At 52.6% G+C, this 12,426-nt stretch overlaps 1 protein-coding gene across 3 annotated transcripts in view; it reads left to right on the plus strand.

Moving 5' to 3' along the window:
* The first annotated feature begins 566 nt into the window (after positions 1 to 566).
* The window catches only part of LOC144695822 (class I histocompatibility antigen, F10 alpha chain-like), a 104,915-nt gene continuing 93,055 nt past the window's right edge, over positions 567 to 12,426 (plus strand). For 2 of the 3 annotated variants that reach the window (XM_078566839.1, XM_078566840.1), the window contains exons 1-2: positions 582 to 749; positions 5,105 to 5,365. In XM_078566839.1, the coding sequence (XP_078422965.1) occupies positions 698 to 749; positions 5,105 to 5,365 (313 nt within the window). In that variant the 5' untranslated portion in view covers positions 582 to 697. Of the gene's footprint in view, positions 750 to 5,104; positions 5,366 to 12,426 lie in introns of all 3 variants that reach the window. The other variant, XM_078566838.1, reaches the window with a different exon arrangement.

Raw genomic sequence — 12,426 nt, forward strand, 5'->3', positions numbered from 1 at the left:
CTCGAAATGTTAACTGTGTTCCTCTCCGCAGATGCTGTCAGACCTGCTGAGTTTTTCCAGGTATTTTTGTTTTTGTTTCGGATTTCCAGCATCCGCAGTTTTTTGCTTTTATCTCATTGTAAAATATCAGGCTGGCCAGTGAGATCCATCAACAGGAACGACAATCACCCCCTCAAAGTCCTCCTGGTCTGTGACCACAACAAGAGCTCCCTCCATGTGATGTCTGTCGTGGGGAGTGTCAATCAGTCCCACACTTCATCTGACCCAGCTCCATCCCCACCCCCACTGGCTCTAAGTGGACAGGGAACCTGTCTCCAGAACACTTACAGGGGCAACCCTGTGAAAATCTGAACTTCCATCACTTTCCCCACCGGAGGCAGCTTCCTGACCCCAAAACACACCCGGATCCTGTTTCCTGCTGAAATTTCAGCTTTTATTCTTGTTTCCCAGCCTGAATCTCACTGTGTCTGTGTTTGATCTTCCTGGTAACTGGTGACAAACGACTGTTTATTTATTTAATTGGATATTTTTCTGAAACTAACCAATCATTCAGCCTCTGGTTCTGTAATCAGGAAATGATCAAGTCTTGTGATAAACAGTTTGTGTTGGTTTTCCCAGTTTATAAACAGTATTAGTTTCTCCCTCAGAGTGTTTCATTCCCAATCCCTGATTGGAACAGGGACAGTGGATTCCCAGAATGTTGCTGATCCTTTTCTCCATCTCCCTGTGTATTTCCTGGGTCTCTCCCGGTAAGTACAGAATTCAGCCCTCCATTCTCACTCTCTCTCTCTCTCTGGGGTGAATTGGAATGTTTTGGTGAGAGTTTGAAATGGGTGATGTTTGATCAGCCGCCTGTTATACAGTCAGCCTGATATTTTACACCATTGAAGTCAGCACAGTCTGTAAGACTCTGATGGGATTTGTGTCCAGCTCTCCTGACAGCAGGATGTAGAAACACCGAGAGCAGAGAAGCTTGGAGCAAATGGAAAATGCTTCAAATGGATAATTTTAATTTTCACATCGACTGGGAGAAGCAAAACAGTTTCATCGCTCCCGGTCTAAAGTCTTTAAAACACTACGGGGAGGAGAAGGATAATCCATGTTTAACCCACCCCAGGATCAGCTGTGATGCCCTCCCGGTTGAATAGACCAAGTTATCTCAGGCCACCAACATCCTCCTGACCCTGTATAAAGGGGTGATTATAAAGCTCTGTGAGGGACAGTGGAGATCCTGCTCTGGATTGTCCATCACCCTGTTTGACAGTCAGACTGTTCATACAGTGACTGTCCCCCCTACTATGGTATCACACTTCATCCTCCCAAATATTCCTGTTTCTCTTTATTTCAATCTGGAATTCACTTACACCACAAGTTTTCTGGTGATGACTGTCATGTTTTGAAATGATATAAAGGCTCCAATCACTCATAAGGGATTGGGTAAAGACACTGGGGTTCATTTCTGAAGAGGTTGACACAGGAGAGCAGATAGACATGGGTAGAAAGCTTGAAGACATCAGAGCTTTGCTACATTCCACATATGAAGATATGAATTTAGAGCAGGAGTAGGCCACTCAGTCCCTCGAGCTTGCTTTGCCATTCAATAAGATCATGGCTCATCTGAATTTAACCTCAACCCCACATTCCTGCCTACCCCCGATAACCTTTCACCCCCTTGTTAATCAAGAATCTATCTAGCGCTGCCTTAAAATATACACAGACTGTCCATCCATCGCCTTTTGAGGAAGAGAGTTCTGAAGACTCGCTGCCTTTTGAGAGAAAAAAATTCTCCTCATCTCTGTCTTAAATGAGCGACTCCATCTGCTCACAGCCAAGAGTGAAGCTAAAACTGTGACACACTTTCCTTCAGGTGATTTAGAGCGACTACCCCTTAAAAGTACATTACAACATCCCCATTTCTTTTTAAAGAGACTGTTCCCCCTTCCAAAGAAGTTGAACTATTTACAATACATGTTCATGTCTCATTACCATTACGCAAGGTGCAGAGCAGATGTATCTACCAGTCTCTAAAGTGTAGAAGTAATCTGCTCATACCTCCTGATCTTGTCATGGTAACCTTGTCTGGAGGTGTCTTTAATTGATCACAGTGATCTGTGGGATTGTCATTATTGGATGTTGATCCCATTTGGATTCGGGATCTTGTTTCAGATGCAAAAGGACTGTACGGTGGTTGGGGAGCTGGAGTGGATCTGATTTGTTGTTGATTTATGCTTCATCATTGTGCCTTTGTGTGTAATGACTTCATCGGAATTTGGTTCTGAACAAATCCTTGTCATCTCATCTGGTTGCCATGTACCTTCTGTGGGATCCTGGATGCAAATCTGTTGTCCCAGCTGTAAACTTGACAATTCTGTACCTGCTTTTTTATCTTCTACGTTGGTAATCTTCTCTTGCAGTTTTTATAGTTCGGTTCCAGTTTTTGAGAGGGTAGAATGGGTAAGAGTAGGTAAATTGGTGTGCACCGATCTATCAAACATGAGCTCTGCTGGTGATGCACATAAAGGTGTCACTCTCAGATGTAACATTGCAATGTGTAGACCTTGCTTGGTCGATCTACACTTGAGAATGAAGGATTTCATTGTGCAAATCATTCGTTGATCTGAGCCGTTAGAAGTGAAGAAGTAGTGTGATTGATATTCCACTTCCCCCACACATCCTGAAATGGCTTAGCAATAAATTGCAGACCGTTATCCAGAATGATCTCTCTATTCACACCAAATAAACTGAAAATAGCATTTAGTGTGTGTGCTACAGTTTTGCTTGATGTATTGTGCAATTGCTGAATAATGGGCTACTTTGTGAAGCAGTTGACGATGACGATGAAGTCAGTGTCATGGACATGAAAGAGGCTGAATGTGATTTTGGACCAAGGATGGGTAGGAACTTCATGTGGAATCAATGGTTCTCTGTGCTGACCTGGCATATGCTCTTGACATGCCTTGTCCTGCTTGACGATAACTTCAATGTCATTGTTCATACTCGGCCAATAGACGGTCTCTCTTCTCATCCGATCTATGCCCATGTGTGAGTGAATGATGAAATCTATGTTGTCCATGAGATTGACAGTGTGAAAACTGTGTTACTGCTCTTCATCTCATCCGGCACATTGTCATTCTCTGGTTGTTAATCACCTCATGTATATGTTTCTGAGAGGATACCGGATGGTCATTCTTATTGGTTGAAGATACCTGTTGTGTCCGGTCTGTTTGGATCTGTGCACGGCTCTTCACAGCTGCATCAGCCTTTGCTCTAGTGCACCACTGCTGCCAATGGCCCTTTCTGCCGAATGCCTTGCAGAATTGCTGGAAAGCCGGGCATTTCCTTGGTGTCTGGAGAAGGCCACACCTTCCACATGTCTTGCTAGGTTTAGATGGTCTAGTGAGTGCATCAATAACTGGGGATGTATTTAGGACCTGTAAGCTTTATTAACCTGTGAGGATCGGTTAATACTCACATCCATCCTTCAGTAGATCTCCAATGCTAAATGTTTTGGGTTTGTCTAGCAGATCTTTCTGGAAGGTTTTCATGGGAGTGGATGTGATCAGAAAATCAACAATTCTGTCTGCCAGCTCTGTGTTTGAAAACTCACAGTACGTCCCCTTTTCTCTGTATCTACTGACCAAGTGGTCTATGGATTCTGTAGACTGTTGTTGAAATGACATGAGCTCTTGTCGATGAATACGGAAGTTTAACCTGATTCTGAACCGGTCTTCCAATGTAGTCCATATCTCCTGGGGACCCTTTTGCTCTTCTGCTGTCAATCCTGATGTGTTCAGCCTGTGTAGACCTTCGTTCCCAATTGCTAGGTGAATTTTTATAGCTGGCTTGTCTGGTTCAGACACACATGAATCAAGAAACCATAGCTCTGTGCACTGTTTAAACATGTTTAATTCGGGCATTGGGTCAGCTGCATCCCAGTTCAATCTGGGGAATCTTGTGGATATTTTGACAATAACCCTTTGACATTCCTTCTTCTATTGTACCCAGGCTGAGTGTCACTCGAGCCACATTTACACACTTCGAATCACAACCTTCTCTGGCCGATCTTTATGATATGTTTGGGTTTTTTTGGTTTGACTTCCTCCACTCGCTATCAGGCCAGCCCACCCCCTGGACACTCCCCTTTCCCGACAGAGCTAACCCAGCGCTGGTCCTCTTGACGCACTGACCCACTTACTGAACTGACAGGCTTTGCACTGCAATCTAACCATGAGGGATCGGTCTGTTTCCCAGCTCTTTATTTGAGCACTATCCTGGCACTGTGCCTTCAAAGCTGATCTGTGCAGTCACCACATTGCGATTTCCACACTCTCCAACGCCTCGGCTTTGTTGCAGTCTGACCCAAACACCAAGGGTCATCTCACGCCATGTGGTACAATCTAAGCTGTTCATCATGTCGTATCTTAATCTCGCTGCCAGGCCATTTGACCACCACTGAACACCATGTTGTGTTTTGATAATGATATAAAGGCACCAATCACTCAAAAGGGATTGGGTAAACAGGTTGTGGATTTATTTCTTAAGACGAGGCACATGAGAACAGATATACATGGATAGAAAACTTGAAGACATCAGAGCTGTGCTACGTTCTGCTCATAGCCAAAAGTAAAACTAAAACTGGATCACATGACACACTTCTTTTCTAATGATGTAAGGTTACTATCGCTTAAAAACATATTACAACAAAGACGCTAAACAACAGACCAGCCCAGAGTGACTCTGATTCTGGGTTTACTCCCTGTTCTGAGAGGCTGCAGCATCTTAATTCTGACCCAGTTTAATCAGATTCTGTTTATAATATCAGACAGGATTCTGACCTTGTGATAAAGTGGTGGATTATTGGAGATTGTCACTGTGTGGATGGGCCTCACTTTGATCAGGTGGCAGTGTGTGCAAATGTTTATTAACCTGTCCCTTTAATTGTTTAAGTGTTTTACAGACACTAACACATTTACAGTGATTTTCACACCATCTGTGATGTTCCTGAGCTTTCTGGTATCATTATGATCAGAGAGGTTCAGGTGAGATGATTCTGATGCTCATGTTGGTGTTTATTAAACAGTCCCTTTAACTGTTTCCTTCACAGACACAAACTCACTAACTGCGATATACACTGTAACCTCCGGCATTGAAGGTTTTCCTGAGATTACAAATGCTGCGATGGTGAATGGAGTCCAAATCGGTTATTATGACAGTGATGTCCGTCGGTGCATCCCCAGGCAGCAGTTCATGGCTGAATATTTCAATGTGAAACACTGGGACTATGTCTCAAATCTGATAAGCTCACATTCAAAACTGGCAAAGGAGAATCTGAATGAAATACTGAAGATGACAAACCAGACATCCGGTAAGATAACAATGTAAAAATTCGTTGTTGATTGTCCCCCATTATACCCAGTGCCACTCCACTCAGCCCATCCCCCAGCGCTTACCCCTGGGTCACTGCAATCAGTTCGTCTCCCAGCACTGACCCCTGGGTCACTCCACTCAGCCGATCTCTCAGCACTGACACCTGGGTCACTCCAATCATTCCATCTCCCAGCACTGATCCCTGGGTCACTGAACTTAGCCCATCTCCCAGCACTGACCCCTGGGTCACTCCACTCAGCCCATCTCCCAGCACTGACCCCTGGGCTCCTCCACTCAGTCCATCACCCAACACTGACCCCTGCGTCACTCCACTCAGTCCATCTCCCAGCACTGACCCCTGGGTCGCTCCATTCAGTCCATCTCCCAGCATTAACCCTTGGTTCACTCCACTCAGTCCATCACCCAGCACTGACCCCTGGGCCACTCCACTCAGTCCATCTCCCAGCACTGACCCCTGGGTCGCTCCACTCAGTTCATCTCCCAGCACTGACCCCTGGGTCACTCCGGTCAGTCCATCTCCCAGCACTGACCCCTGGGTCACTCCACTCAGTCCATCTCCCAGCACTGACCCCTGGGTCACTCCACTCAGCCCATCTCCCAGCACTGACCCCTGGGTCACTCCACTCAGCCCATCTCTCAGCTCTGACCCCTGGTCACTCCACTCAGTCCATCTCCCAGCACTGACTCTGGGTCAGTCCACTCAGTATCCCCCCCACCACTGACCCCTGGGTCACTCCACTCAGCCCAACTCCCAGCGCTAACCCCTGGGTCACTCCGCTCAGTCCATCTCTCAGCACTGATGCTTGGGTTACTCCACTCAGTCCATCTCACAACATCTGACCCCAGGGTCAACCGCTCAGTCCATTTCTCAGCACTAACCTCTGGGTCACTCGGCTCAGCCCATCTCCCAGCACTGACCCCTGGGTGACTCCACTCAGTCCATCACCCAGCACTGACCCCTGGGTCACTCCACTCAGCCCATCTCCCAGCACTGACCCCAGGGTCACTCCACTCAGTCTATCTCGCAACACTGACCCCTGGGTCGCTCCATTCAGCCCAACTCCCAACATCTGACCCAAGGGTGAACCTCTCAGTCCAACTCTCAGCACTGACCTCTAGGTCACTCCACTCAGTCCGTCGCCCAGCACTAATCCCTGGGTCACTCCGCTCAGTCCATTTCTCAGCACTGACCCCTGGGTCACTCCACTCAGTCCATCTCCTAGCACTGACCTCTGGGTCACTCCACTCAGTCCTTGTCCCAGCACTGACCCCTATGTCACTGGCCTCAGTCCATCTCTTTGCACTGTCCACTGCAACACTCCACTCAGTCCATCTCCCAGCATTGACCCCTGTGTAACGCTACTCAGTCCATCACCCAGCACTGACCCCTGGGTCACTCCACTCAGTATCCCGCCACCACTGACCCATGGGTCACTCCACTCTGTCCATCAAACAGCACTGACCGCTGGGTTACTCCACTCAGTCAATCACCCAGGACTGACCCCTGGGTTACTCCACTCAGCCCATCTCCCAGCACTGACCCCTGGGTCACTCCACTCAGTCCATCACTCAGCACTGACCCCTGGGTGACTCCGCTTAGTCCTTCTCCCAGCACTGACACCTGGGTCACTCCGCTGAGTCCATCTCGCAGCACTGACTCCAGGGTCACTCCACTTAGCCCACCTCCCAGCACTGACCCTGAGTCACTCCACTCAGCCCATCTCCCAGCACTGACCCCTGGGTTGCTCCACTCAGTCCATCACCCAGCACTGACCCCTGGGTCACTCCACTCAGTCCATCTCCCAGCACTGACCCCTGGGTCACTCCACTCAGTCCTTCTCCCAGCACTGACCCCTGGGTCACTCCACTCAGCCCATCTCCCAGCACTGACCACAGGGTCACTCCACTCAGCTCATCTCCGAGCACTGACCCCAGGGTCAGTCCGCTCAGTCCATCACCCTGTACTGACCCCTGGGTCACTCCACTCAGTCCATCTCCCAGCACTGACCCCTGGGTCACTCTACTCAGCCCATCTCTCAGCACTGACCCCTGGGTCACTCAACTCAGCCCATCTCCCAGCACTGACCCCTGGGACACTCCGCTCATTCCATGTCTCAGCACTGACACCTGGATCACTCCACTCAGTCCATCACCCAGCACAGACCCCTGGGTTACTCCACTCATCCTATCTCGGAGCACTGACCCCTGGGTCGCTCCATTCAGCCCAACTCCCAACATCTGACCCAAGGGTGAACCTCTCAGTCCAACTCTCAGCACTGACCTCTAGGTCACTCCACTCAGTCTGTCGCAAAGCACTAATCCCTGGGTCACTCCACTCAGTCCATCACTCAGCACTGACCCCTGGGTCACACGGCTCAGTCCATCTCTCAGCACTGACCCCTGGGTGACTCTGCTTAGTCCTTCTCTCAGCACTGACCCCTGGGTCACTCCGCTGAGTCCATCTCACAGCACTGACTCCTGGGTCACTCCACTTATCCCACCTCCCAGCACTGACCCCTGAGTCACTCCACTCAGCCCATCTCCCAGCACTGACCCCTGGGTTGTCCACTCAGTCCATCACCCAGCATTGACCCCTGGGTTACTCCACTCAGTAGCCCCCCACCACTGACCCCTGGGTCACTCCACTCTGTCCATCACACAGCACTGACCGCTGGGTTACTCCACTCAGTCCATCATCCAGCACTGACCCCTGGGTTACTCCACTCAGCCCATCTCCCAGCACTGACGCTTGGGTCACTCCACTCTGCCCATCTCCCAACATCTGACTCCGGGGTCAACCGCTCAATCCATTTCTCAGCACTAACCTCTGGGTCACTCCGCTCAGCCCATCTCCCAGCACTGACCCCTGGGTCACTCCACTCAGTCCATCACTCAGCACTGACCCCTGGGTCACTCAGCTCAGTCCATCTCTCAGCACTGACCCCTGGGCCACTCCACTTAGCCCATCTCCCAGCACTGACCCCTGAGTCACTCCACTCAGCCCATCTCCAGCAATGACCCCTGGGTTGCTCCACTCTGTCCATCACCCAGCACTGACCCCTGGGTCACTCCACTCAGTCCATCTCCCAGCACTGACCCCTGGGTCACTCCACTCAGTCCATCACCCAGCACTGACCCCTGGGTCACTCCACTCAGTCCATCTCCCAGCACTGACCCATGGGTCACTCCACTCAGCCCATCTCCCAGCACTGACCCCTGGGTTACTGCACTCATCCCATCTCCCAGCACTGACGCTTGGGTCACTCCACTCTGCCCATCTCCCAACATCTGACTCCGGGGTCAACCGCTCAATCCATTTCTCAGCACTAACCTCTGGGTCACTCCACTCAGCCCATCTCCCAGCACTGACCCCTGGGTCACTCCACTTAGTCCATCTCTCAGCACTGACCCCTGGGTCACTCAGCTCAGTCCATCTCTCAGCACTGACCCCTGGGCAACTCCACTTAGCCCATCTCCCAGCACTGACCCCTGAGTCACTCCACTCAGCCCATCTCCCAGCAATGACCCCTGGGTTGCTCCACTCTGTCCATCACCCAGCACTGACCCATGGGTCACTCCACTCAGCCCATCTCCCAGCACTGACCGTAGGGTCACTCCACTCAGCCCATCTCCCAGCACTGACCCCAGGGTCAGTCCGCTCAGTCCATCTCCCAGCACTGACCCCTGGGTCACTCCACTCAGCCCATCTCCCAGCACTGACCCCTGGGTCACTCCACTCAGCCCATCTCTCAGCACTGACCCCTGGGTCACTCCACTCAGCCCATCTCCCAGCACTGACCCCTGGGACACTCCGCTCAGTCCATCTCCCAGCTCTGACCACTGGGATACTCCGCTCATTCCATGTTTCAGTACTGACCCCTGGGTCACTCCACTCAGCTCATGTCCCAGCACTGACACCTGGATCACTCCACTCAGTCCATCACCCAGCACAGACCCCTGGGTTACTCCACTCAGCCTATCTCGGAGCACTGACCGCTGGGTCTTTCCACTCAGTCCATCTCCCCGCAGTGACTCCTGCGACATTCCGCTCAGTCCATCTCCCAGCACTGACCCCTGGGTTACTCGACTCAGCCCATCTCCCAGCACAGATTAGTGGGTTACTCCACTTATCCTATATCGGAGCACTGACCGCTGGGTCTCTCCACTCAGTCCATCTCCCAGCACTGACCTCTGGTTCGATCCACTCAGCCCATCTCCCAGCACTGACCCCTGGGTCACTCCAATCAGTCCATCGCCCAGCTCTGACCCCTGGGACACTCCAGTCAGTCCATCTCCTAGCACTAACCTCTGGGTCACTCAACTCAGCCCATCTCCCAGCACTGACCCCTGGGTCACTCCACTCAGTCCATCACTCAGCACTGACCCCTGGGTCACTCAGCTCAGTCCATCTCTCAGCACTGACCCCTGGGCCACTCCACTTAGCCCATCTCCCAGCACTGACCCCTGAGTCACTCTACTCTGCCCATCTCCCAGCAATGACCCCTGGGTTGCTCCACTCTGTCCATCACCCAGCACTGACCCCTGGGTCACTCCACTCAGTCCATCTCCCAGCACTGACCCCTGGGTCACTCCACTCAGTCCATCACCCAGCACTGACCCCTGGGTCACTCCACTCAGTCCATCTCCCAGCACTGACCCATGGGTCACTCCACTCAGCCCATCTCCGAGCACTGACCGTAGGGTCACTCCATTCATCCCATCTCCCAGCACTGACGCCAGGGTCAGTCCGCTCAGTCCATCACCCTGTACTGACTCCTGGGTCACTCCACTCAGCCCATCTCTCAGCACTGACCCCTGGGTCACTCCACTCAGCCCATCTCCCAGCTCTGACCACTGGGACACTCCACTCAGCCTATCTCGGAGCACTGACCGCTGGGTCTCTCCACTCAGTCCATCTCCCCGCAGTGACCCCTGCGACATTCCGCTCAGTCCATCTCCCAGCACTGACCACTGGGTTACTCGACTCAGCCCATCTCCCAGCACAGATTAATGGGTTACTCAACTTATCCTATATCGGAGCACTGACCGCTGGGTCTCTCCACTCAGTCCATCTCCCAGCACTGACCCCTGGGACACTCCAGTCAGTCCATCACCCAGCACTGACCCCAGGTTCGCTCCACTCAGCCCATCACCCAGCACTGACCCCTGGGACACTCAACTCAGCCCATCTCCCAGCACTGACCCCTGGGTCACTCAACTCAGCCCATCTCCCAGCACTGACCCCTGGGACACTCAACTCAGCCCATCTCCCAGCACTGACCCCTGGGTCACTCCACTCAGCCCATCTCCCAGCACTGACCCCTGGGACACTCAACTCAGCCCATCTCCCAGCACTGACCCCTGGGTTACTCCACTCTGCCCATCTCCCAACATCTGACTCAGGGGTCAACCGCTCAATCCATTTCTCAGCACTAACCTCTGGGTCACTCCACTCAGCCCATCTCCCAGCACTGACCCCTGGGTTGCTCCACTCTGTCCATCACCCAGTACTGACCCCTGGGTCACTCCACTCTGCCATCTCCCAACACTGAACCCTGGGTCACTCCACTCAGTCCATCTCCCAGCACTGACCCCTGGGTCACTCCACTCAGTCCATCTCCCAGCACTGACCCATGGGTCACTCCACTCAGCCCATCTCCCAGCACTGACACCTGGGTCAGTCCGCTCAGTCCATCACCCTGTACTGACCCCTGGGTCACACCACTCAGTCCATCTCCCAGCAGTGACCCCTGGGTCACTGCGCTCAGTCCATTTCTCAGCACTGACCCCTGGGTCACTCCGCTCAGCCCATCTCACAGCACTGACCCCAGGTTCGCACCACTCAGCCCATCACCCAGCACTGACCCCTGGGTCTCGCCACTCAGTCCATCACCGAGCACTGACCCCTGGGTTACTCCACTCAGTCCATGTTTCAGCACTGACCACTGGGTCACGGCGCTCAATCCATCACTCAGCACTGACCCATGGGTCGCTCCACTCAGTTCATTTCCTATCAATGACGCCTAGGTTACTGCAATCAGCCCATCGCCCAGCACTGAACCCTGGGACACTCAACTCAGCCCATCTCCCAGCACTGACCCCTGGTACACTCAACTCAGCCCATCTCCCAGCACTGACCCCTGGGACACTCAACTCAGCCCATCTCCCAGCACTAACCCCTGGGTCACTCCACTCAGCCCATCTACCAGCACTGACCCCTGGGTTACTCCACTCAGTCCATCACCCAGCACTGACCCCTTGGTCACTCCACACCGCCCATCACCCAGCACTGACCCCTGGAACACTCAACTCAGCCCATCTCCCAGCACTAACCCCTGGGTCACTCCACTCAGTCCATCTCCCAGCACTGACCCCTGCGACATTCCGCTCAGTCCATGTCTCAGCACAGACCCCTAGGTCACTCCACTCAGCCCATCTCCCAGCACTAACCCCAGGTTCATTCTGCTCAGTCCATCACCCTGCACTGACCCCTGGGTCACTCCACTCAGTCCATCTCCCAGCACTGACCCCTGGGTCACTCCACTCAGCCCATCTCTCAGCACGGACCCCTGGGTCACTCCACTCAGCCCATCTCCCAGCACTGACCCCTGGGACACTCTGCTTAGTCCATCTCCCAGCTCTGACCCCTGGGACACTCCGCTCAGTCCATGTCTCAGCACTGACCCCTGGATCACTCCACTCAGTCCATCACCCAGCACAGAACCCTGGGTTACTCCATTCATCCTATCTCAGAGCACTAACCGCTGGGTCTCTCCACTCAGTCCATCTCCCAGCACTGACCCCTGCGACACTCCGCTCAGTGCATCTCCCAGCACTGACCCCTGGGTTACTCCACTCAGCCCATCTCCCAGTACTGATCCCTGGATGACTCCACTCAGTCCATCACCCAGCACAGACCAGTGGGTTACTCCACTCATCCTATCTCGGAGCACTGACCGCTGGGTCTCTCCACTCAGCCCATCTCCCAGCACTGACCCCTGGGTCACTCCAATCAGTCCATCGCCCAGCACTGCCCCC

Source organism: Cetorhinus maximus, chromosome 21, assembly GCF_964194155.1.
Source record: "Cetorhinus maximus chromosome 21, sCetMax3.hap1.1, whole genome shotgun sequence".
In the NCBI taxonomy this organism is placed as follows: Eukaryota; Metazoa; Chordata; class Chondrichthyes; order Lamniformes; family Cetorhinidae; genus Cetorhinus; species Cetorhinus maximus.